General features: G+C 38.4%; 1 protein-coding gene across 1 annotated transcript; it reads right to left on the reverse strand.

Annotated features, from left to right (window-relative positions):
• LOC138202481 (interferon-induced protein 44-like) lies at positions 1–4,602 on the reverse strand. Its single transcript, XM_069156501.1, has 9 exons — positions 4,530–4,602; positions 4,334–4,386; positions 3,813–3,860; positions 3,645–3,678; positions 3,275–3,470; positions 2,865–3,017; positions 908–1,079; positions 708–808; positions 1–488 (listed from the first exon to the last, which is right to left on the reverse strand). Exons 3-9 carry the CDS (start codon positions 3,853–3,855, stop codon positions 312–314), a joined length of 876 nt encoding a protein of 291 aa, XP_069012602.1. The 5' UTR covers positions 3,856–3,860; positions 4,334–4,386; positions 4,530–4,602; the 3' UTR covers positions 1–311.
• Positions 4,603–27,901: the final 23,299 nt, after the last annotated feature.

Genomic DNA, 27,901 nt, shown 5'->3' on the forward strand with positions numbered 1-27,901 from the left:
TTTTAGATGGATGTATTTATTACAAATCAGGAACCAAAGTCACCAACTTCTCACGTCAGAATGAGCCTGGACTCAGTTTAATGATTCCCAGACACACCATTAGTCAAATACACCAAATCTGCAATTTGAACAAGTTAACAAAGAGGTGGTATATTTGTCTCTTCTTAGCTCTTTGGTTTTCTGTATGAATCATAAATTGAAGACACCACAGTGAACTTTAATCTTCAATAATAGACAGTCTGAACCTTGACTCACATCAAAGGTTCCAATGGTCTTTTTAGGGCGCAGTTGGGCAAAATTTCTCAGGTGCCTCAGGTGTTTGTAGGTTGGATGTCATTCAGGAAGTCTTCTCCATAGTCAATCATCTTTTTCAGTGCGCTCAGTATCAGTGAATCAGTGTCGTCATCTGTCTCCGTTTCTGAGTGGTAGTTCTTCACCAGAAAGATGCAGTTCAGCGGAATACCCAGCAGCACACTCACATCTTCCATCTAAGTTTAAACAATATCACATTAAAGAAGAACTGAAATTGGATTTTTGTGCTAAAAAAGTGACAAACAATTCAAAATTACATAATTATATTATCACAACGCCAGTACAGATGCCAAGAGATTGTTGTGCTATTATACAGAGATGTAGAGCTGAATTACATTTAAAGCTACTTTGATGACCAAACTCAATTATGCTCATAATATGACTTAAAAACATACCTGCTTCTTCAGGTACTTGCTCTTGTACACATTTTTTATATCTTTTTTGACCTTTGGACAGGCCTCATCAATTTTAGTAAGAACAGCAACTTGGGGAATCCCTGCCAAAACAGAACAGAAACCAAGGCAGCCTGTTAATTTAGTTTTCTGTTGTTTGAAATTTGAAGTTGTGACACCATGATTACTTTTCAAACATTCACCTCTCTCACTGGCTGCTGCTCTGACATCCCTTATCTTCCTCAAAGACTCATCATCCAATATGTTCACGGTGTCGGAAGCAACAATACAAACCAGAACGTGAACTTTGTCATCCAGAGTGGGGGATTTCTCATAGTGGGGATCGCTCTCAGACAAGGGAGAGCTGGCATTGAACTGGAAAAAAGTAAAATTGGCTAAATGATGGTTCACGTTTGTGAGAAGTTTCTGAAATGGTTTTCTGTCAATACAAATATTTTATGGAAATTGATCACATAGTGCACTTAGCATCAGGATGGCCCCCAAATACAACCCTGTTTCAAATAAGTTGGAACGCTGTTTAAAATGTAAATAAAAACAGAATGCAATGATTCACAATTCATGTAAACACATATTTAAATGCATATAGACCGAAGAAAACATATCAAATGTTAAAATGGAGAAATATTTATTGTTTTATGAAAAATAGATAAATTTTCAACACTGAAAACATTTGGGAACTGAGGAGACCAGTTTCTGGAGTTTAGAAAGTGAACTCTTGTCCCATTCTTCCCTGATGTAGGATTTCATCTGGTCAACAGTTCGGTGTCTCCTTTGTCATATTTTTCATTCCATGATGTGCCAACTAGAGAGTCATGCTGTTGTAATACGTGCAGAATGTGGTTTTTGCTTTGTTTTGCTGTAATAAGCAAGTTCCTCCCTAATAGAGACGTTGTCTGAATGGCAACTTATGCTGCTCTAAAACCTGTAAATGTTGTTCAGCATTAATGGCTGATATGCAAGCTAACCATGCCATGTCCACTAATGCATCCCTGTACCATCACATATGCTGGCTTTTGAACTGAGCACTGATAACTAGCTGGATGGTCCCTCTCCTCTTTAACCTGGAGGATACAATGTCCATAATTTACGAAAAGAATCACAAATATTAATTTGTCAGACCACAGGACAGTTTTCCACTTTGTCCATCTTAAATGAACTGAAGCCCAGAGAAAGTAGCGGCACTTCTAAATCACGTTCATGTATGATTTATTCTTTTCATGGTGGAGTTTTAATCTACATTTGTGGATGCTGCGATGAACTGTATTCACAGACAATAATTTCTGAAGTGTTTCTGAGGCCAGACGATGATTTTCACTCTGAAATGCTCTTTTTATACTCAACCATGTTACTGATCTGTTGCCAATTAACCTAATTAGTTGAGATTTTCCACCATTTTTTTTTTTTTTTTTTGATTTAGTAACTTTTCCAGTCTTTTGTTGCCCCTGTCCCAACCTTTTGGATAGGTGTTGCTGGTATCAAATTCAAAAAGAGCACATATTTTTCTTAAAATAATACAATTTCTTTATCTTTGGTCTATTTTCAATTAAATATGGGTTTGTGATTTGCAAATCATTGCCATCTGTTTTTATTTACATTTTACGAAGCGTCCCAAAATGTTTTGGAAACGAGATTGTAGTCAACAGCTTTAAACAACTCAATCAACTAAGTTTTGATTTGTTGTTTAGGCTATGTTCAGACTTGCATCCCACATCTGATTTTTTTTTTATATATCCTGAATTCATCTAGAATGATTTTTGAAAGCTGAAAAGCAAAAAAACACATGAACTGCGATTTTTGCAATCTGGATCCAAACCACATTTGGAGATGGTTTGAAATGCGTTTCTAATCAGATTTCTGGCTCAGATGGGCTTTCTTGAGTCACTCGCAACTCGACACAGTGACGAGTTGATTTGTAGGGAGACAAGAGGGAGCAGAATCTATTCCTGTGGTCCAATATCCATGCTACCATACTATTTAGTATGTTCAAGTTAAATTCATATAATTTATTTAAGCAACATCAAGTTGGGCTTGAACTAATCACTATTAATTGAAGAGGATAATTATTTGTCAGGTACAGCCCTACACTGTACACTGTATATGCTTAAAAATGTCGGGTGTTAACGAATGCAGTGATCCTACCGTGTAGCCTTCTTTCACGTGTCCCTTCATGGCCAGTTTGATGTCCTCCACACAAACTCCTTTATTTGTGTCCTTCTCAAGACCCATGGTGTCAGTGAAGACAAAAGGGTAAAAGTTTTCTGGTCCTCCTCTCTGGATTTGATAACGTCTGTACTGTAAATTTAAAAAGTAGTGCCTGTTACAAAGGGCCACATATTACACATACTACTAACATCCTGAAACTCACTAGTTTACTCACGTTTTATCACTACTATTGTAATTACAATGTATAACTACTAAAAAAAAGGTTTTGAAAACACCTGGAAAAAGTTATGAAAAGTTTTGTATTTTCATGAAAGATTTTAACAGTGTGATCACGTTAAAAATGTTGCATTGTTCTAAATGTATAAATAGTCATCATTTATTCATACATTTTTGGTGAAGCTGTCAGCAGCGTTAGTTTCTGCCAAAGCTCGAGTTGCAATTTTCCCCCGTAAAGTACCGTCAACAGAGTTGAAGAAGCTGGACTTGCCAGCACCTGGTGGTCCATGAAGCAGAATTCTCAGATGTTTGACCTCTTTATGAGGCTGATAATCTCTCACAAACTGAAGGTCTTTCTCTCTGTCACTGTTCATAAAGAAAAATTTGGTTTTAGTTTGAACTTACAGCCTATAAATATATGATGCAAATTCTGTACATATTATATATACTTAAGCTTACGCAACAGACAAACACACACAAAAAAACACAACAAAAAGTAGTCTCAAAATGACAGTTTGGCACCACACCCTTAAAACTCACCCCCATGGTACTTCCCTCCATGGTTCCTCTGAAGCTGGGAAGCCAAATGCACATGTTGGCATCATGTAAAAGTCACATTTAAAGTAAACAATGTGTTATATGTTATTTTACCTCCAGGTTTAAACAATTTTCAGTAATATTTTACATATCTTATGAGGAGGTAGTCACCTTTGGATTTGGAACCTTTCAGAGTACTCCAAATGTATGCCATCACAGCTGAAATTACATTTTTAAGCAACATGTAAACAGCAAACACCTTTTTACACAGTATGAATCATATTGAGCCGAAACAAATATCACCAGAATCTTTAATACTTAATATTTAAATGTAACATAACACTTATTTGAAAATTTTAATTAACATCATTTCCGACGTTCCATTAAAAGCATGACGTAAACAGACTGTATCACTCTAAACCAAGGTGACTGTAGTCTGAAGAAATTAGTTTCATTTTGTTTACTGTCTCCATCTAAAGTAAGCTTTATATATAATTTTGAGAACTATTAAATATTAGTTTGAGAAAAAAGAACGAAATAAGGAAGAATTGAAATAATAATTGAAAATCTAGGCAGAACAGGAAGTACTGTATGAAAAATGTCTTGAATCCTGAAAATTCATAACATTTCACTTCCTGATGGTAAATTATTCATAAATCACTTTTATTATAATTCATGAGAAAAATTCTTACCTCAGCGGTTGTGCGTGTAGAAAGAAGAGATGGTTTTACTTCAGGTAATGGTTCTGAAATTGAAAAATTATGCTTTTTAGATTACACCAAGTTCATTATGAATACTTTGACAAATATGATTGGTATGACAGGAGCATGTAACCATCATGAGTTGGTATTCCTAAAGTAGTAAAGTACAAACTCCAGGTTAGCGTACCTAAGAGTGTCCCGTAATGCTGGAAAGCTGTTGGTCTGTTTGCTGCCATTTCCACTGATGTACACTGTGTGCCATCACACTTATATAAACATTTTCACTTTGGTTTCGGATTCCTTTTGATTACGTGATTTTCAATCATTTCCCTCTCTGCTGACACTCTAGTTTCAGTATGAAGGAACTCAGGATGTGGACTTTTAATCACAGCTTTTCACTTTGTGGATGGAATGTACATTCATTTTCATGAAAGGTAATTAATACTAAAAATGATCTTATTTCATTTTTATATCTTAATTGCTGAGTAATGCAAGCATGGCCTGCATTATACAAATACAATACCTGTTTCTAACGGCGGTTACATTGACGTGCATGCATGAAAATCGGTGGACATGTGTATCTGCTGTTCAAACAAATCCTGTGGAATCCTTGTGTATTCTTCTTCTTGTTTCTCTTTACTGTCTGTGAGGAACTGTATTCACACACAATGTGCTTTAAAACTGTATAACTGTAGAATACATGTAATCTGTATTCTAGTTTACAGGATGCAACCATCTGTAATCAACGCAGAACAGTGCTGTATAAAAGGCTAACACTTGTATTACTTTTGACCCGTTGGATTTATTAGAGAAAACAATGACATATCAGATAAAACTCCACTTTGCAGAACAAGTTTTTAGCCTTTTTGGTGACTCTAAATTTCTGTTATTGATTAGTCAGACTGGCTGTGGCAATCGTAATTCGAAGGTCAATCCAGTCTGATATCACCCAAGACTTTTTAACACTTGTCCCTGGAGGACAATTGACTGATATCAAAAGATCAGCTAAATGGTACAAACATCCCACTGGCACTGATTAACAGTCATTTGGATGAAAAATGGCATCAAATACAAAAGTCGCTGGGAAAAAACTGCATCAGGAAATTAAAGCAGACCTTATCAATTTAAAACTGCAATAAACTAACTTTGTACAAAAATAGCTCTGCTGACAGTCTAGTTTCAGTATGAAGGAACTCAGGATGTGGACTTTTAATCACAGCTTTTCACCATGTGGATGTAGCGTACATTAATTTTCATAAAATTTAATTAATGCTAAAAATGATCTTATTTCATATTTATATCTTAATTGTTGAGTAATGTGAGCATGGCCTGCATTATACAAATACAATACCTGTTTCTAACGGTGCAACTTGCATGATTGTAAAGTGAAAGTAATACTATCTCAAAGCACGATTTTTTTAATGATTCGTATAGATCCTCTTTCTTCTTCAGGTTTCACTTCTGTTCTGACATGTTTTATTAGAAATTACAATTTCACTGCTTTCCTTTGTATTCTTTAACTCAGTGTTCATCTACTTTTCAGTGATTAGACTCAACTCACATCTCAGCTTCCTTTAATAACGTCTTCCACTGTTTTGGTGCTTCTGCCATTTCAAATGTTTAAACTGCAGTTTTAAAGCAAAAACGTTTTTGCATAATTTAGCTTTTTGTGGTTTTAATGAGAATTTGTCCAGGCATCATTGCAGTCGTTTCTGACAAAGAGAGAGACCCTGTTACAATTTAATATACATTTCGTATCAACAGCTACCTCACATTCCTCTGGTACCTTTAGTACCATGCACTTGTGAATGTGAAGAACCAGAGTCTGCAATGTAAAACTCCCTTGGAAAGTTTGTCATTCTGCTTTTGGCACATCTATGAACTCAGTGGTATCTGGAGCTTGCGGAGTTGGGTCAAACTGTTGCTGCAGAGGTATGAAGTAGAAGGTGTTCCCTTGTTTCTGTAACTCTGTACATTAAGCTCCTGGTTTAACCCTCTGAGTTAGGTGGAATCCTAATCTTCTTTTACCCTGACCACATGAAGACGCATACTAGTTATAATTTCCTTTGTACTTGTTTGAATGAGTTTGATAACTTTAATAGGTTTTCAAAAACATATTAACTTCCTGAATAAGACTTAGTTGGTTAAAACCAAGGGAAAACTCTGCATGTTGATTGAAGCATTTTAAACCTTTTCATCTCTTGCTTACTGACGAACTGTCCAAGGTGTACCCTGCCTTCACCCAATGTGAGCTGGGATAGGCTCCAGCCCCCCCGTGATCCTGTTCAGGATTAAAAAAAAAAAGCGGGTATAGATAATGGATGGATGGATGGATCTCCTGCTTTACATCAGGAAGTGATCCATGGTCCTGTTGTGTCCGTCCTTGCTCTTCTTCCTCCCTTAGAACGTAACTCTGGTTCTGTAAGTACATTCATTTAGCGCTGTACAGCTGCAGCCATCATCAAAATACAGTCATCGTTTTGGCAAATGCAGATGTTCACAAAGACAATACATGTAGTGGTCAACCTTGGCAAAAAGAAAGGACTCAAATGAATCTACTTTACAGGTTGTGATCTGACATTTCATTTGTACAACACACTTAATTGTGTGAGCTGCAACATTTCCAACAGTGTCTTCAATTGTTAAATCCATCGAGCTCACAACGAGACCCGTGATAAGGTTCAAAGCTTTGGCAAATTCCCCAACTAATGTTTTGTCTTCGATATATTTAGCAACATTACTGATGTTACCAAACATATTTAGGATATTAACTGGCAAACATTTCTTGATTACCTCATCACGTTCCATCCGGGCATAAACAACTATGTCACATTCATTGGTGTATGGAGGGAGGGAAAATGTTAACTCAATAAACGCTATTAGAAAGTAATAAGTACATTTACTCAAATTCTGTATTTAAGTACAATTTTGACGCACTTGTACTTTACTTGAGTATTTCCATCTGATGCTAGTTATACTTCCATTCCACTACATTTCAGACTGAAATATTGTACGATCCATTACATCTATTTGACAACTTTTGAAGAAAGAAAATAAAACATTCTGGTAGAATGGCTGAGGACTTACTTAACAAATCCAGCACTAAACAATAGTAACGACTATAACAATTATAGTATATGGTAGGAGACGTTTTTCCGCCTTCATTAAACCATTAAAGCAGAACTGTGTAACAGACAGTATTTATTACATTGAGTTTTTTTAAACCTTCAGAGGGCAATAAAAATGGATTGGAAACCAATGTAAATTTAAATAACGCAGCTTATTTTTCTCGTGCATAAAATGTCTAAAAATGATTGGTATTTCTTTTACAATGCCCCACATCCCAAACGGACATATTTAAATTGTTTTATTTTCAAGAGAGGTAAGAACACCAACACATTCAGAAGCTGTAACTCTTAATTTTTTGCCTTAAAATTGCTTAAAAATGATTAAAACATTTTTTATTTTCAGTCAATCTTACTCAATTAACTTTACCAGCTCTAATGTGTCTGTAGCTCAGTAGCTGTGTTCAGTACTCAACTCTGATTGGTCAGTGAAGAGTCCTAAGATACCACTTTGTGAAATGCTCCACATCTATTCATCCTTTGCTTTTATTTTTTGCACCAATAAGCTAAATTTCTCAGAAAAGATTTATGGCAACTGTGTTCAGAAGTCACGAGTTTTAGTTGACTTTATTATTCCTATCAGGGTAACAAGGTATAATCATTATAATGCAACCGAAACAAAACAGTGTCCCACATAAGGCATTCATTTTAAGATCTCCATAGCACGAGTGGATCTTTTCATCATAGCAAAATATTGCTTCTGTCCTCGACCACAGAGGTCAGGCCGGAGTCAGGACACAGTGCTGCACACTTGCTGAGGCTGTGGGTCAAAAAACACTCAAGGAAGTTGGATAGTCGTCACAACAAGAGACTAAATCTGGCAAAAACTAAAATACAGCAGCTCTCCAAACAAATGATCTGACCCTTAGTGGTCATTTTCTTTCCCTTACCATACATTTCCTCTGACAATGTTTCTTTTTTTTTGTTTGTATTATTTGAATAGAAAGTATATTCATCCCATCCTAATATATATTAGAAGATTATAGATGTCGGTCTGTTAAAAGCAGTTCTTTTCTCTCTCTTTCCCTCTAATGCATTTTTTCAAAGTGGACAGGAAATCCATAGCTGTAAGAAGGGTATGATGGTGTTTTCATCCCTCTCTATTTAGATTACATGAAAATGAACATTTGGTGTAGTCACCGTGAGTTATTGTTTTACTTTGAATCCTCTCTTCTTCACTTTACTAACTGGTGGAACTGATTCAGTTGTCAGGTCTCTCACTCTCTGTTTTATAAATTACATGTTGACAACCAAGTTTTACTTTTAGTCTTTCTCTGTTATTGTCACCTGCAGTGCAACAGTGTTTGCCGCAGAGACTCTATGAAAAATACAGGCGGGCCAAATCTCATTTCATTTATAAAAGTGCTGCAGTAGCACCACATCTAAAAATCATGTATTTTTGGCAAATGAGACAAATACCCCAGCCGTCCCTTTCTTTTATTAGAGAAATAAATGGGTTGTGGCCACTGAATAAGTGAACTGGGGGAGGGTGCAAACTGTGTGGGTGCTGACGGACTTGAGTGCGACCTGTCTGAGATGAAGAAGAGAGTATACTATGACTGCTCCATGACTTCGAACATAAATGAGATGATGATTATAGTTCCAAACTGTAAATGATTGCTGTCAAAGCATATTCTTCTTATTGGAAAAACGAGACAACATGTTGATGCTGACCTTGCAATGTAGACTACTTTTGGTGGGAAACTGGTGAAAATGACACTGATTTATATTTTCAATCGGTAATAACTAGAGTGATAGCTCTATGTCGGCTCTGTTCCTACGGAACTGATGAAGTATTTGGATTCCGAAAGTAGCAGACCTGGATTATAAAAATAATCAACCCAATATCACGGCAAAACGTGAAATAGACACACCCGTCCACTACAATAAAATTTTAGATAGCCACGCTTTGGGTTGTCTGGGTGTGAAAGTTACACATTTGGTTAGTCACAGACTGCCATGCAGGACAATGAGATTCATATCCAGGTTGTGACAATGTCTTTCTTGAGTTGTTTTTTTGTTTCCTAACCCCAACCATGTTTTCTTTTCACAAACCCCAACCATTTGCTTCTTTAGTAACCCCAAATACTTTTTTTTTTTTTGCAAAAAGTTCCATTTTTCCTTAAATCACATTGTTCAAAGCATGCAGTAGGTTTAATTTTTGTCCTCTGCAATAAAACAAGAAACTTGCACGCATAGACAGCGCCAGGCGTAGCCATCTCATGTTTTGCTGTAGTGGATGGGCGTTTCTATTTCACGCTTTGCCGTGATACAGCGTTGATCCATTACATGTAAAAATGTCAGCAAGATACACTTAAAGAATCATAAGTAAAAGTAAGCTACTTATATTTTATTCTTTTCTTTCTTAATTCACTCTCTTTGATATTTGATATATTTATTTTTTAGATAAATCTGGTTAAAGGAAAAATAAATAATAATAAAAACAACTTCTGTACAGTCCCTACATGACCTAAAAAAAAACAACACTATTTACAATTCAAACATGAACATTTCGATGGGAACTGACAACCTAACCCTCAACAAAAGGAGGAAAACAACCTTTATCTATGTCCTCTGTGGTCCTGGTGATGATAAAACAGCACCGGGTAATTTACTCTCTTTTCAATCCACATTCTATTAATTCAACCATAAATGGAGCTTCTACGCAAAATCAACAAGATCATTTCATCAGATAGACTCTGTTCTCCATATAATACTGTTGCTGTGCACATAAGGGGCACCCAGCAAACAATTATCCAAGTAAATAATTTACTGACTTTACATTTATCAGGATAAATAATTGCAAACAGATTAAAGGTGCCTGACATGATTTGCCAAACAAATGCTGTGATTAACATGAGACCATCCGAGTTTACGATGACTAAATCCCATTACAACTTTATTTTTAGAGTTCTGTAGGACTGGCCATTCTAATTGCTTTACTGTGTCTGGAGGCAGAGCATGTCGATGACCACTCTGTTGCATAAAATCTTGTTAGTATTCATACCCGGGGCCTTTTGGGATGGATGTTGCATCCCAAAATCTGAGGCATAAATTCATCCAAACATAACCACAATACAAATCAGTAGAGGCAGTCATTTCCACATCCATTTTTCATGAGGAGGCCAGAGACTGCTTTACAGAGAGATGATACATTGCACAATATGAATCATTAGATAAATAGCATGGATAGAAAATAAACCTGTTTATATCTGAGACGTGTTCTCTATCAAATGCTTCCCACAGTTTGAATGGTAATGATACCGTTTTATACACCCATCCGCAGAGTGATGGGATCTGATTCCACCTGGAAAGCAGGACGCAAATAATATCAGAGGAAAACAATCTGTTTCAATTTGTCGTAGCGGCGGCCAGCCATCTGCTTGTTAGCGTTCACACGTATGATGTATGGTTCGTGGAGGGAGTTGGAGGCCTGCATGGGGCTGAGCTCAGTGAATTCTGCATAAGTCTGCAGGGAAATGGATCATCATTTCTCAATGCATTTCCTCAACACCAGGGTCACCATGGTGCTGCTGCAATCTGCTCTAGCTTCACCTCCATCATTTAATATTATCTACGTTTCTCAGTAATTTGTATTGCAAACATGTTTTTATCAAACTTAAAAAGGTCCTGGTTGCTTGCGTTCGTAGGTGTTGGTGTGTTGGAGTGATTAACACTCAAACACCGGGGGAGAAATACGGTATGGCTGCAAACAACCATCATCATTACACCCGCCAATTGTTTTCTTTTATTGATCATCATAAAAAATGCTCCTCAGTACTCCCTGGGGCCAAATATATAAACCTAAACCACAGTACAAACCCTGAAAGAAGTCTGGCTTAGTGTTTAAAAAAAAATATATGTATATATTATCAATATTATTATCAATAGTGCAATTTGGCAATAGTGCAAAGTGGCATCTTTGCTTAAAAAGCACAACTCGAGAAATAATAAAAGTTATGAATTTTGGGGGTTAGAAAAATGAAAAAATGGCCGCACTTATATAGTGCCTTTTTATATTCAGACACACACACACACACACACACACACACACACACACACACACACACCAATGAAGGCCAAGCTGACATGTAAGATGCTTGCCTGCCATTAGGGGCGACTTGGGGTTCAGTGTCTTGCCCAATGACACTTGTGACATGTGGACAGGAGAAACTGGGGCTTACCAGGTTGGAGGGCACACTGTGTGCTGTAAGTGATACTTGCAAGGTTTGCTTCTCTCACTCTGCTTGTGTGCTGAACCAACTGCCTGTCTTCATATAATTAAGATTAATGAGACCTGAGCTCAGGCAGCTATAGTGTGACTTATGTGAGGTCATCAAACTTCATGTACCACTAGGAATGCTTAAGGTGCAAGATAGGGTGCTGTATTAATCCCACAAGAAGAGCGTAGTAATTTGCCCAGGGTTAAGGTTTTGTGGATTAAACCATTCCCTCAGTCACTCATTCACTACCTGTTATGTAGGCGGTATATTCCAATCCTGACACTTACTAATCATCATGACTGGCAGGTGCAGTGTTACATGGCTGTATGTTTTGCATCCATAAAATGCACAGGCACAGTGGTGAAGTAGGACGAATAGATAATTAGATGGTAGTGTGTCACAGCTGACTTCAATCATGGCCAATCAAATCAGCTTGTCAGTTTCTCAAAGAAGCAGACCGGCACCACTATCCAAACTTTACGCAGGAGGAAACTGACATACTTGTCTGGGAGGCTCAGGCTCATAATCACCTAATTTATGGCACAACCAGTCAGCTTCCACAGGCTGATAATGTTAAATTGGCTGAAGCCAAAGGTGTCCTTCCTTCTTCTTCTCCTTTAGTTTTCTCACTGAGTTTCAGTCAGGTGTAACACAGCGCTGACAGCAGGTGATGGGCGAACAATCCCTGGAAGATAATTGTAAAATCGCAGGGGCACGCAAAAGGATCTGAATCGATCGATTGCAAACCCAACAATACTACGTCCCGCCCACCAATAGCTGTAACCTGACTGCACCACAAGCCTGTAAATCAAACAGATGCGCCTTCAAAAACATGGTTTCTGAAGCTTATTTTCTAATTAATGACAACATTATTTTCAGATGGACCTCCAGAAAACTAATAAGAAGGAGTGACTTTTGCTAACAACACAGAGATAACTCATGGAGACATTTTATTGACTAGAATTTTATGAGACTTGTTGAATGGTAATCAATGGAGCCGGAGGCATTTTGGAGGCAATCTCTAGTGGGACCCGGTGATAGTGCAGCTTAAGGTACTTCAGACACAGAAGCTACATCCACTTTTATATACAGTCTATGGTTTCAACACATATGGTGGTCAATGCCGATTGGTTAAAGGCTGCTTTAATTGTCTAGCAATTAACTCGAGGTCTATGCCCATTAGGATGCAACGACTGAAAATGATATATTCACACAGTGAATTTGGTCGGGTAACACCAAGCTAGTTGTGTCCACCACAGAACAGAAATATTCATCCAGAGTCCTTCACCTCTGGCAAAAGTGTGAAGAAGTGCTTTGATCTCGTGTTGTTACTGTGTGAGCATGAGTACATGTATAGCACATGAGCTGCTCACTGCCACTACAATGGAAGGTAAAGTTAATTGAAAAATGCCAAACCCTGACTGAAAATGGTCATTAATAACTGGTGTAGCTGAGTGGATCTCTCTTTCATGGTGGCATGGCCTCACCTGTGACAGGCAGCAGGCTGCTGACTCTGCTGTGCCTCTGAACTGAGCCAGATTTCATTAAAAACAGCTGAAATGTACTCGTAGTTTCTGCTTGTGATCGATGTTAACTGAAGAAGAGATTTAACCGCCGCTGATGTCGTGCAGCCGCAGAGTTGGAACTTCTCAGCAAATCATCAAAAGGTTTCCCAGTTGATTAAATAGATGAAAAGCCACTCCCTTAGAATTTAGAGTATTGAAGTGCACTTTGAATAAAATTATGTATATGTATTGAAAATTTAGTCACATACTGCTTCTAACATGGAAGCACCATCAGCGCTTTCAGATTAGCACCCCAAAATTTGTAGCAACACAAAGGACCAAAGTGCTAATTGCTTTAGCTTGGGGTCTTATAACATTGTAGTATATAGATCAGATTGTGGTGCATTGCTAATTTGGGTATTTAACAGGTAGATTTCAGCTTTTGTGAGCTGTTTTTTTTGTTTGTTTGTTATTTATTTATTTACTGTTGGGTAGTTAAGGCTGTTTTCCAAATGGTGTGCTTCCCCTACTACACTCACATATAGTACTATTCCATGTTAGAACTCTTGACTTGTGTAGTACTTGAATTTCGACAGAGTAGTGTTGTCTCAAATCGCAAACTGCTATTAAATGACCCGGAAATGATTCCATGCCTCTGGTAACCTAATAGGGGCTTGGTGGCCCTGGTACCTGAAGAGGAGCTTCGTGACTCTGGTACCCTAAGAGGAGCTTTGTGCCCCTGGTTCTCCAACAGGAGCCTCATGCCCCTGGTACCGTAACAGGAGCTTATTGCCACCGGTCCCCTAAGTGGAGTTTTGTGCCCCTGGTACCGTAACAGGAGCTTTGTGCCTCTGGTACCCTTTAAAAAGCTTTTTTCAAAATCGTCAGTATCCAGTCATCTGAGCTTTTCTTTCCATGTCACCAGTTCATTAAGAGTATTTTGTATTTTGATGGAGGCATTCATTTTAGTTTCACCTGTTCTGTAGTCAGAGGTGTGAGATGTGCAGAAGTTTGCTTCTTTGATAATCAGCCCGTCTTTTAACATTAAGGTCATAAAAATGACAGGCAGAGAGGTTGTTGGTGTGTGTGTGTGTGTGTGTGTGTGTGTGTGTGTGTGTGTGTGTGTGTGTGTGTGTGTCTCTCCAGCTGTATTGATCGCAACAATGAGCACAGGCACGGAAAAACGTGTGGGAGAGGAATGGTGCTTCGAATTTTAATGTAGAAGCAGGGGAGACAGTGGTGTGTGTGTGTGTGTGTGTGTGTGTGTGTCGTGGGGTGGGGTGGAAGGAAGAAAATGAGAAAAAACAAACCAGTTGTTTAAGAGGGAAACATGGTGAGAAAGAGGAAGAGAGAAAATGTAGTGCACGTCTTGGTTTGTTTCACTGTTTTTTGGTTTGCTGCCCAGCTCCTGATAGCTCCTTCCACCCACCAGAGGTCCTCAGTCCCTTGGTGTATTCAGATTACTAAAAATCCCAGCACAGCACCTCCCTCCCTCCTTCCTTGTGATCAAATGCCTGACTGCCTCACCTACCTCACCTGTTCTCAGTTTCCTAATCTGCCCCACCTGCAGTCACTCTGTAATCACCCAACCGGTGTTGCTGCGCCCCGTCGGTCATTTACTTTAGGTTTAACTCTCGGTTTTCAGTACGACGAAGCTGGTTATCTTCTTATTGGGATACCTGGAAACTTATGCTGCAGATGTTTGAGATAATATGTACAAAAGTATCACGTATTGACCAATCAATTCTCTCAATATCATCCGTGAAGCTCAGTGTGCAGAATGAGACAGTCCTCTGTGGAGGGAAGAGTGTTCAGAGGCTAACAGAGGCGATTTTTTTTTTTGAGATATAGATTCTATTTCATAGTGATTTTTATTGCTATCATCCTACAACAGGGACTTACTGAATGCTTGAAGCCTTGTACTTGTAAGTATATGACTGTAAGCCAATTTACTGATTTAAACTGCTTTTATATTTATATCTTTTTTGTTCTTTTTGGTCCGTTCTGAAAGGAAAAGACTAAATGTGTCATAGACATCATTAAAAAAAAAAAATACTAACAATACATTAATTAAATGAAATACATACGTAATTAGAGTCTGATCTTCCCGTGCGCTAGTGACGGGAAGGAGATATTCACACAGGGCACTTTTTTTGCCAGCACATCCCTCCCTCATAGCATCGGTGCTTTCAGCCTGGAATAATGTGTTTAACTTACTAATATCCATCCAAAATGACCATGTTTGTGATTGGTCAGATGCTGCAAACACCTCCTCTTTTATGTGAACACACTGTATTGAGAAACCCTGAGTTGAGATAGTGAGTTGTTTACCAGCTACCCATGACCGTTTAGCGTGATGTTGTTCACTAGTTTAGCCAGATAACAGAAAGATATCCTGCATCTGTTGAACCTGCTTTGTAGTACCTACTTAGAATAGCTGCCTCCAGCTTACTACCAGCCAGCTGCCAGCCTATTTCCAGTTACTCTGAGTCCCCACTCCTCCTTCTGGGCGTATCTACTCTCCACTGGAAACTCTGCCATTTATTCAATTGCGATACGTTACCATAAGGTGGTGCTTCCTTCACAAAAACACATTCACACATAAACCCTTGTAATGGCACACAGAACTGACCTCAAAGCTAAGAACAGATCCAAAACCGGCTGAACCTGACAAACATCGAGTAGACTAATGATTTAAATAATTTCATTATAAAGATAGATCAAACGTCTGCAGAGATCAAACGTCTGCTTATCTTGACTCATTTCTTCCCTGATTTTCAAACTCCTTTCACAAAAGAATGTTGCGATGTCCCAATCGCTTTAATGTACTGAATGTAAAAATATTAACAGCGGAACATTCCCTGATGATACTGGTTGCTTATACGTGTAGACTGTTCACAACGGTGCTGATTATTACAGGGAGTTTGCATATGTTTGACCTGTCATTAAGCCCGCAACATTACAAGCCTCAGATCGGTTGGCTTTGTTTGAACTTGGCGTTATCCTGTTCTTGTGTTTTCTGTCCTGGGATTTTGTTCATCCACTTGTGTTTTTTGCTGTCGTGCCTTTCTTTAGTAACTAAAGTAGTAGTTCCTCTCGAGAATCGTGACAGTACAAAGAGCTCATTCAAAACAAATCATCTTTGAGGGAAGTATCAAAGACTCTTTCTTGTTCAGACTGCCAGCCCAAATATATTTTTTTTGTCATATCAAGATTGTATTCAAATTGATTTTAGAACTTCTGGACAGAAAGAATATACATAAAATCAGATCCAAAACACATTTAGAGGCGGTTTGAAATGCAATTTCAATTCCAATTCCAAGCAGATGTAGATGTTTTCTTTAAAATACAGAGATTTATGTGCTGATGATGGGCTTCACCAACATTGTGCCTGCTCGTTTTGTTGGCTCGTCAGTTATATGTAAAATCAGTTTTAATTGTTCTTAGAATTAAAACAGGTAAAATTTCCATCCATGTAACACATCAGTGAGTGTATGTGGCAAGTTAAAGATGAATGTAGTTCGTAAAGGAGCCGTAGCAATAAGGTATGTACACACTGCAGTGTACAGAACACTGTGTGTGGGCATGGTTACCTACTTAGCGTCGTTAGATCTCTGTCAGTGTGATGGATGACCTTTGAAATCAGAGGGAGAGTAGAGCAATCACTCTTGACGCTCTTGTGCAGAGCCTGTAGTGCAAATGCAGGTATATACTGGTCCCCAAGGCTTTACACAGCCTCAAGTCACTTAGGCACCTCCATCAGCGGCTGTCCCCGAGGACAGCGGCGTATTTTGGGGACAAGCGTTGCTGGAGACCTTAGACCATCATTCTTGGGCTGGGCCGAGGTATGATATAGTATGGAGAGAGGAAATTCAGAGTTCAGTTGATAGGGATGTTTGGACGCTCATACGTCCGCTCTGAAGCTCCACAGAACACTTGGTGATAACTTATGATCTCATTAAAATGCAGGATTACTTGGAGGATTTATGAGTTTACAACTGATGGCTCATACCCGCTCAGCAGTCTATAAAAAGTGAGGCCGTTTGCTAATGAAGAGGATGTAGCTCCGCCTCGCGCTACTTAGGACCAAGGTAGAGAGACAAAAGGAAAACAAAGCATTAAGTGACATGGACAAAGAAGACGGAAGGAAGAAAGAGGTGCTGAGTTAGTCAGTGATGCCCTCTTATGTCACGGCCAAGGAAGCCAGCAAGGTCATCCATTTCATTGTCCTTTAAGTTGAGGAACTTGGACATGACGGCCATGTGCTTTCTCTATTTAGTGGAAGATGTTTATGGGTGTTTTGCTCCTCATCTGAAGTGCCTGAGGGGCATCATGTATACTTCTTTTTCTCTCGATTTATAAAGGATCGTTACACGAGTTGCAATATTTGCAAGCTCTACACATTGCTCCTCACTTGGTTCTTCATTGAGTTTTGTTTGCCTCTCCTTTCTTTGTATGCTCAGTCACTGGGGAATTTTTTTTTCACATCTTTAGTCAAGGTAAGAAGTTGTCGAGCATTCCATTTTTCCTCACTTGGTCCTGTGGGCATGGGATGGCACACCCACTCCAATTGGTATCACAGGTCTATTTAAACACCTGCTTTGTGTCCGCTATTTCCTTGAGGTTGTGGCCTGGCTTTAACGCCAAGGAAAGTATACAAAATGTATGTGTTTGTTTCCTCATTCAAGCCAGCCGCATTCTTAACTGCTTCTGTAAAATTAGAATTTGAGAGAAATAAAGTATTCTGCCTCCATCTTCATCTTGTTTTTTCTTTCCTTGGGGAACAAGTCACCCTGCCTCTTGCATATTTTGTCTGATATATTCATGCTTTGTGACATCATGACCATGCCTATTGAAGAAGTATTCCTTTATTTTCAGTATGGTTTTGTCTTTACAGACAACATCTGTTACCTTATCTTTGTCCATGTCAAGCACCAGTATCTGAAATCATGCATTCACACTATCTGGAACTTTCTGAGCATTTACACAAAGGCCCTGGATTCTAGTTTTTCTTTGGCTTTAAACGTTTGACTTTGTTATGTAGGTGACATATCTGCATGTTCCTCCACAGCAATGTCTTCGAGGGACACCTTACAGTTTACACATTGCATGCAATCAAGGGTTTTTATGGGTCCACATTACCTTTCCTTCCTTAAGCACATAATTATTATGAGCACAGTTCCCTCAATTTCTCAATAAACTGAAATGTTTGTTTTCCCTCTTTAGACCTTGTTGGAAACGTAATTGCTCTGGCCACTTATGGTCGAACTTTGTATTTTGATTCCAAATGGTGTGCCATTTTGCTGAAAGGCTTGGAACAAAACACAGTAGAACTTTTTGTTGTGTAGATCGGCACATCAGAACTATCAGGTGATTCTCCGGTGTCATTTGCAACCAGGGAAGTGAAATGTGTCATTCCTTCTTGATGGTTGGACTTCTCCTTCCTTCGTTAGCTGAGGTTGTTTTGTGTACCGTTCTCTTACCCTTGTTGTTTGGCATCTTCTGCTGAACTGTCAGCTTCTGCTTAACCCCCACTTTCTGCTTCTTCATCAGATTAAGGAACACATTTATCCTCGCTGTCCTCAGAACTTGATTCAGATTCTTCTGTTGTGTATCCAAGCGTTTTTCTGTAAAGCAAGAAAAAAAGCCAAGAGTTGTATTTTTCATGTCTTGTTGTTGACTGTTTCAAATCACAAGCATTTAAAGATCAGATCACAGTGTACATACTTTGCAAATCACAAGGATAAATTAATTGACAATCAACCAACTGGGTTATTGGTCTGCAGGTTGGAAATGTAATTGCAATCTGTGTTTGTTTATGGTGTTAGTTGGGTTTTCTGGGTGGTTGGTATTGTGATGTAGCTGGTTGAATTCAGTGACTATGTAATACAAAAGCAATCCACAAACTTCTTTTTATTCTAATTTAAAATAAAATGTCATCAGTCAGAACTGAGTACCACAATGATCCATTAGTCTTTCTGAGCAGGACCAACTTAAACCCTTACTGATTGACCAAGGAATGTCAGCAACCATATAAAAAGCCAAGAGAGTGGCACTCTCTCACCACCAGCATCAACTTTAGTTCTGCGCATCAGTTAGCCGTTCTGTTAGTTATGACTTGAGTTGGGAGTCACTGGCTGTATGTAACGTAATAGGTATTAGCCCCGGTGTATATAGTTGTCTTTGACTTTTTCTGCATTTCCCAGCATGCCTTCTTCCCTCTTAGCTTTTGAGAATAAAGCAACCAAATTAAATGGGTATAAGTGCTCACTAGAAAGGATATTTAGTTTGAATAGTTTTGGAATATTTCAATGAATACATGAGGATAATCTATATAAAATAGGCTGTGAATCAAAAACATTAGTCTACAAAGTGGTATATACTGAATCAATCAATAATATTCCAGACTGTCGGACTGTCAAACAGACATCAGAGATGTGAAATGCTCTTTGCACTTAAAAACCTGCAGCAAAAACATCTGCAAGTCACAACTGCTGTGACACAAGTTGAACTAGCAAGAGTAAAACCATGGTTAGTCTAGACTGTAAAGTTAACCTGGCAACTTTCCAACATAACTGTTTTTCTTTCAGTTTTCTCTTGCAGGTAGATAAAAAAGTAAGTATTTACTCTTTTCCCTTTCTTTTTTTTTTCTTTAGAAAAGGTAAAACCAAGTATGCCAACTTACATGACACAAACTTAAATGATCAAACTCAAAATACACTGGAAAAATCAAATATCTTATTCAACATTTGTAACCATTCTATTTGTAATTCATTCTTGTTCCTTATCATAAAACTGGTTATTTCAGACATGAACATATATTAGCAATGAACAACGTGCATAAACAGAAAAATGTGTGTGTCTTACGGAGTTTGCCAAACTACGCACAATTTGACTGTACCTTTGCCGGCCACGTGCTGCCCGACGCTAGGCTCTCTGGGAACGGAGTTTAGCAAGCTGCTTGGCAGGGTATACATTAACTGGCTTGCAATCAGGATAAGGCTTTCAAAACACTCGACATTTAGTCAACATGTTAACAAAACACGGACAAAGCATTTGCGCAAAAATATTTCGACGTTTTAGAACATAAATAAAAAAATCTACCTGAAAAGGAGAGATATCAACAAAGATGCACGGACCTGATGCTTCCTCTCTGGCAGCTTCATTGGGAATGAGGCATCGTGGTCAGAGCTCCCCCTTCCAGATTCTGCAGGCATGACTAATCAATCACCCGCATAAACTCTAAAAAGGCTGTTCTCAAAGTGACCCTCGATGCGCTGTTTGTACCTGCGCTCGGCCTCTCCGATGCCCCTTTTCAGCTCCCGTTGTAGGCCAGCGTGTCACCTGACCTGCAGGCAGCGTCTCCTGCCCCAAGCAGTGACCGCGCGTTTCTGTCCAGCCAGGGTTTTTGATTTGGAAACACGTTGATGGTTTTGGTGGTCATTATGGTCTCAGTGCAGAAGTGTAGGTAGGCCAGGAGAGCCGAGGTGTACTCCTCCAGGTCAGCTCCTTGTGCAAACACTTCCCACTCTGTGCTTCCAAAAGAGTCCTGTAGTAGTGAAGCAGCTTCATCGCTCCACACCTGAAGCAAAAAGTCGATCGTGGATACATTTGTAGTTATAACTTATCAATAAGTGAATTCCTCTTCATCCTTGTGGCTGTTTTTAATAACTGTGTATATTTATCCCTTGCACTTACATGCATATTAATGATTAGCCTCGTGATAAAACGTTGGCGCCACCGTCTGTGACAGCTGGAGGAGGGATGTGATTTATTTCTCCTCAATAGTTTCAATCTCTGGTTTGTTTTTGGGTTAAGAACATTGTTGCATTTCTTTCCATCTCTAACAGTAAAAAAATGTGTTATGATATTTAACAATGTACTCCTTTTACTTAGGCATATGTTATTCTATTTCTATACATGACATGACAGCTGAGGTAATTGATATTTACACGTAGGTTTGTGAGCAGTTTTTTTTAACGTTGTTCAGCTGCAGTTAACAATCCTGTATAACCTGTGTTTTAGGGTTTAAAAAGTGCCATATGTGCTTCATAAAAATCACCTAAAAATTAATTTTATGACATACAGACAATCTACATAGAGGCAATGATTCCATGACACAGTGAAGTAATGACTTGCATTTGATTTATGTCAGTTTAAAGGCTCTGGTTTATCAGTAATCAAGATGAAAAAAATAATCATGATTATGTCATGATTCAGCAATGATGCACAAAACTTTGTGATTAAAAAAACAACAACTGTAGGTTATTACCATGAGGCTAATGGAACTTGTCTTTAACAATGTACACAGGTAACGTCTACTAACTGCAGTTTCTGTTGCATTCATAAAACACAATAAAGAAAGTATTCAAACTAATTTGTTGTGGCTTTTTGATTATTATCCGACTGGGTTCATATATTAATAAACTGAAGTCAGAATTTTTTTTTAATGTTAATACTGAGGATTGTTTTGGTTAGAAGTTCCACATTTATTTTGGTAACTCACTTGAAACTCTTTTGCTTTTAATCTCTGTGAACTCACTGATTTTTTAAAAGGGAAAGCAATGTTGGATTTTGCTGTTGATCAGTTTTAGAGCAAATGAAAGTCTGCATGTTGGCAGAAAAGAATGACTATAATAAGTATAGGAGTTGAACTTGAGGTAAGTAATTCATCATACTGTTATATAATTAAGGTGAAAAAAGGTCTGTTCCATTAACTTTTTTTCATTTTTAGCAGGCCAACTCATTCCTCAAGGTCCTGTGTCTGCAGTTGGTTTTCATAATAAATAATATACTGTGTATAGGGCACTCCCATATTAAGGCCACACTATCAGGGATTTGAGATGCAACACCACCACCTCATGTCCAGCAAAGTGGCTGCACTCCTGTTTCAATCTCTGGTTTGTTTTTGGGGTGAGAACATTGTTGCATGTTGCATTTCTTTCCATCTCTAACTGTTAAATATCATCACACATTTTTGACTATGTACTCCTCTTACTTAGGCATATGTTATTCTATGTCTATACATGACATGACAGCTGAAGTAATTGATATTTACACGTAGGTTTGTGAGCAGGTTTCCCGGTGCGGCCGTAATTTCTCTGTGGACAGGAATTTTGGTCAGAAAACTAATAAGATCATATTGCTGCCATGTGTGTAATACATTAAATACGGGAAGTTTTGATCGTTTTAATAATTTTGCTAATCCTAAACTCCTCTATAAATGCTTATATAACCAGGCTCCTCAGGTGCTCAGTGACCCTGTGGTTCCACTGATAACTTTGGGCTCAGTAACACGTGGAGCATCCAAAGATGTTTGTCCAAATCCTCATGTGAACATGTTGAATTCTAATGAAACAGACTTACCAACTCGGAGGAATACATGAATGTGCACATTTTCTTGAGTCCAAAGTATTTTGCCCATGCAGGCATTAATTACCCGTTCCTCCAATGTAACTGACTGGTCTCGAACCAAACTTGGAGCGTTGAATATGTACCCCAGCTTGTCCCTGAAAACAAATACACTGCAGGCAAAGCCATGGTTTTCTTTTGAAGGCAAACGCCTCACAAAGCAGCCTCCCACACTTTGAACTTCCATTTACTGTCAGTGTGTTTTGATATTTAATTATCCTCAAATGACTCAAATGACTACGTAAATAGACTGGTGGGGGTGAACAAACATCTGATCTCAAGCAGATTAAACATGGTCCCTGACCTAATCAATATTTATCAGCAGGGATGGGGTAGAAATATTGCAATACCAGAAACCACAGAACTCCCATCTACTCTTTGTTCACCCTTTTAGTGGGTATAACAACTATTATGAGATATTAGCAAGAGTATCAAAAATGTTTTTGTTGTATTTGAGGATTAACTGTTAATAATGCTGTGGAGGGTTTTCCCAGAGATCCATCTGTCTGTCTCCATCCCAATAATGTTCACACCTTTCCTAACCAACACATTACACATTTTCAGTCACACCGAAGGTTGTTTTTGGCATGTTGTCTTTGTCTATCATAACATGCACTTTGTGTACATAATCAAAATCTCCTCCCATTTTCATCCAACTGCCTGAACAACAAGTTCAATCTCATGGGTCAGACGAGTGGATTCAAACTAATTTGTTGTGGCTTTTTGATTATCATCCTATTGGGTTCATATATTAATAAACTGAAGTCAGAATTTTTTTTTAATGTTAATACTGAGGATTGTTTTGGTTAGAAGTTCCACATTTATTTTGGTAACTCACTTGAAACTCTTTTGCTTTTAATCTCTGTGAACTCACTGATTTTTTTTTAAAAGGGAAAGCAATGTTGGATTTTGCTGTTGATCAGTTTTAGAGCGAATGAAAGTCTGCATGTTGGCAGAAAAGAATGACTATAATAAGTTGAACTTGAGGTAAGTAATTCATCATACTGTTATGTAATTATGTAATTAAGGTGAAAAAAAGGTCTGTTCCATTAACTTTTTTTCATTTTTAGCAGGCCAACTCATTCCTCAAGGTCCTGTGTCTGCAGTTGGTTTTCATAATAAATAATATACTGTGTATAGGGCACTCCCATATTAAGGCCACACTATCAGGGATTTGGGATGCAACACCACCACCTCATGTCCAGCAAAGTGGCTGCACTCCTGTTTCAATCTCTGGTTTGTTTTTGGGTTGAGAACATTGTTGCATGTTGCATTTCTTTCCATCTCTAACTGTTAAATATCATCACACATTTTTGACTATGTACTCCTATTACTTAGGCATATGTTATTCTATGTCTATACATGACATGACAGCTGAAGTAATTGATATTTACACGTAGGTTTGTGAGCAGGTTTCCCGGTGCGGCCGTAATTTCTCTGTGGACAGGAATTTTGGTCAGAAAACTAATAAGATCATATTGCTGCCATGTTTGTAATACATTAAATACGAGAGATCTGAAAATAGCTGTGCACCGACGCTCCCCATCCAACCTGATGGAGCTTGAGAGGTCCTGCAAAGAAGAATGGGAGAAACTGCCCAAAAATAGGTGCCAAGCTTATAGTATCATACTCAAAAAGACTGGAGGCTGTAATTTCTGCCAAAGGTGCTTCAACAAAGTATTGAGCAAAGGCTGTGTATACTTATGTACGTGTTATATTTTCATTCTTTATTTTTAATAGATTTGCAAAAATTTTAAACAAACTATTTTCACTTTGTCATTATGGGGTATTGCGTGTAGAATTTTGAGGAAAAAAATGAATTTAATCCATTTTGGAATAAGGCTGTAATATAACAAAATGTGTAAAAAGTGAAGCGCTGTGAATACTTTCCAGATGCACTGTAAGTCCTGAATCCAGACTTAAAACATCTTTCTAAACTACAGAAACAGCAGGAGAACAGCCTGATGAGTCCACTCCATTCTAGTAAGTGAACCCCTAAAAACACATTTTATGACAGAGACAATGCTCATTAATGCTGATGTTGTGCTAAAGTAAACACAATTGATCAGGTTGGCAGTTTCACAGACTCTCATATCCATGTCATCTCTACAGAACTGGTATCTCCAGCAGTCTTCCACAAGGCGATAATTGGGTCCAGATCCCAATGTCCACGCCCATCAAGCACCTGAGCTATGACCTGGGCCGCATGTGGACTGTGAGCAACAGTGGTGTTATCATGCTTTGTACTCCCGAATCTGTTGCAGTATGTTACTACTTTGAGGTATAATGGAGCATGTCATTAACAATTTGAACAGGCAACGTCTACCTGCTGTAGTTTCTGTTGCATTCATAAAAGACAATAAAGAAAGTATTCAAACTAATTTGTTGTGGCTTTTGGATTATTATCCTACTGGGTTCATATATTCATAAAATAAGTCAGAAATTGAAACGTACCACGATAGACTGGTGCTTAAAAGGTTTGTGAACCCTTTAGAATTTTCTATATTTCTGTCCTACAGTCATGCATGACTGATCACAGGAAACGTTTAGTTAAAGTTATTGCTGCTGATTTTCCTTAACAACTAAATAAACAAATATAATATGTTTGCCCTATTTTGCTGAATTGAATTATCTACTTTCATGAAAGGACCTATGTTTTTGTAATTTAATTGACTGTATTATTGGAAGTTGGTCATAAACAACTTCCTGTATTTGTGTGGTTTGTAACCTTTCCAACCCATCATGGTGACACTATAACTGATCATGTTTATCATGTTCTCTAAATGATTCCTTATTTGCTGCTTCTTGAACAGGAGAGAAGCACAACGTCGACATTTACCACGACTGAATATTCGAGCCATTGAAATATATACCAAAGGTTGTTAAAGGCTCGCAGTCGTAATCTGAAGTAGTTTCTAAGACACAAGGGGAGGTTCACCTCTTTCAGCTGTTACAATGAGGTGCAGGTACCCTAAATGGACCTCAAAGACTCAAAGAATTCAAAGGTTGCAAAGGATTATTGTTGGTAAAAGGCAATAATGATGATATTGAGAGCTTGTGGATTATTTCATTGGCAATATGCTAATTTTGAGAATGTTGTCGATTTTGTAGATGGTCAACTGACACTTGAAGCAGGTGCAGTGCACTTCATACGGAGAGGAGAAAGCATGTTGTGCTGTGCTGTCTCTATATATATAAACTGATCTCTTGCGCACAAACTAATTAAAACGGGCGTAAAAATTAATTAAAACGTGGGAACTAAATGCTATTTTGTTGGCACGACTTAATAATTTGTGGCCTCGATTTAGTAATTTGTGGCCGCAATTTAGTAATTTGTGCCCATAATTTCTTTTTTTTTCTCTCTATGGCCACTCCGGTTCTCCGTACAATTCTGAAGTACAACTGCACGTTTACCGCACAAAACATCTTATAGAATCAAATGCACTCCACAAGTACTCTGACTTTCAAAAATGTTACTTTAATCTTTAAATGTAATTTTGTTTTGGAAATATAGTTTTCATTTTATTCTCAACATTTCAACTATTTTTCTCGAGCAAAATCTATTTTTAAATCCTCCTTTTATTTGTATTCCTTATTGAGGCCCTATTACTCCATCGTAAATTTTCACATGTGGGATATAGTCAAACAAATACTAGCCCACCTTGTCTCTCATGACAACACACAGTTGTCACAATGAACAGTGGCTCAGTGGCAACTGAGGCCACCATTCATTACCACTCAGACACTACATGCAGTTTGGGATCTATATCCATATTTCTCTGTAAAGATGAAAACATGAGGAGGACGGGGGTTGCATTACTGGGAGATGATACATTACGGAATATGAATCCTCTGATAAATAGTTTGGATGGAAAATAAACCTATTTATTTCTATGAGAAGTGTTCTCTAATGCCTCCCTCGGTTCGAATGGGAATGAACCGATTCATATTCTCATCTGCAGCCTGGTGTGATTTGATTCTACCAACAACACACAAAGAAAACAATTTGATGCAATTGGGCATCGAGGCGGCCAGCCATCTGCTTGTTAGGGTTCATGCGTGTGATGTATGGGTGGTGGAGAGAGTGGAAAGCCTGCAGGGGCCAGGCTCAGTGAATCCAGCATAACGCTGCAGTGAAATGGATCATCAGACGAGGGCCCCGTTTCTCACTGCATTTCCTCGACAGGGTCACCGTGCTGAATCCCAAACACCAGCAGCTGCTGCAATGTGATGTAGCAACACTTGCATGGTTGTTGTTAATGTGAAGAGGAGAGTGATGATTTTTCTTAATTGCACTGTTTTGTTACAAACATAAGCAAAGTGAACTCTTTGTTTTTGTCATTACATAAGCTTGTAGCTGCATTTCAGGCAGATTTTCTTGACTTCTTAGGTTGTGGAGAAATCAAAAAACATCTCTCTCCTTTAAAGTCCTTCAAATAAGTTGCAAACATGTCTGAAGTCAATTTTAAAGTTGCAATATGTCGGCTAAGATTGAAGTCCTGTCTTGTAATACCACTTTGTACATTAGGGGACCTATTGGCAGAAATGAAATACACTATTTAGAATTACGGTAGTATAAATCACCTGAAACTAAGAATTATTGTGTTTTAATTACGTTAGGAAGAGCGCTTTATATCGCCATAGGGAGAGGCACCATAGAGCACATCATGTGGCATCATCGCCATGTTTCTACAGTAGCCTAGAAGGGACAAACTGACACAGTCCGTCCCTTAAGTTTTGCTTTCTGTCTTCAGTTTCTTCACATCTGTTTCAGGTTTTATTTTGATACTCACCGTGCTGTCTTGTTTCAGGTGTCCTCGTGTCTTCCTGCTGTTGTGATTGTCTTCCACCTGTGTTCAATTATCTCCCCACCCTCATTTGTATAAAGTCTGCGTCTCTCTTACCTCCCGTGCAAGGTCATTGTAGTTCCCATGCTCTTCATCCCGCCATCATTCCTCGTGAACCGTGAGTCTCTTCTTCAACTTCAACTTCTTTAATGTCTTTTACTGGCCCAAGTTCATTTCCTGCCTTTTTGTCTCACCCTGAACACAATCTTACATGCTTGGAAGGGGAGCGGGAGGCAAGGAGTATTCAGCAACCTCACCACAACTATTACCAAAGCATGTTAGCCATCTTTGCATTTACTATTCCATTCTTTCTAACAAACAAGACAAAATATTCATGTTGGACTGGATGCTACAGAGACTCATTATTGCCTCATGGGTCTGTATTACAAGACAAGTGGGGCTGGAGCTAGCTGGTTAGCATACTAGCTTCAGTCAATATCGGCAATAC

The sequence above is a fragment of the Embiotoca jacksoni genome, unplaced genomic scaffold (assembly GCF_022577435.1).
Source record: "Embiotoca jacksoni isolate LCO1_2020_lvr unplaced genomic scaffold, fEmbJac1.0.p SCAF_21, whole genome shotgun sequence".
Taxonomy (NCBI): Eukaryota; Metazoa; Chordata; class Actinopteri; family Embiotocidae; genus Embiotoca; species Embiotoca jacksoni.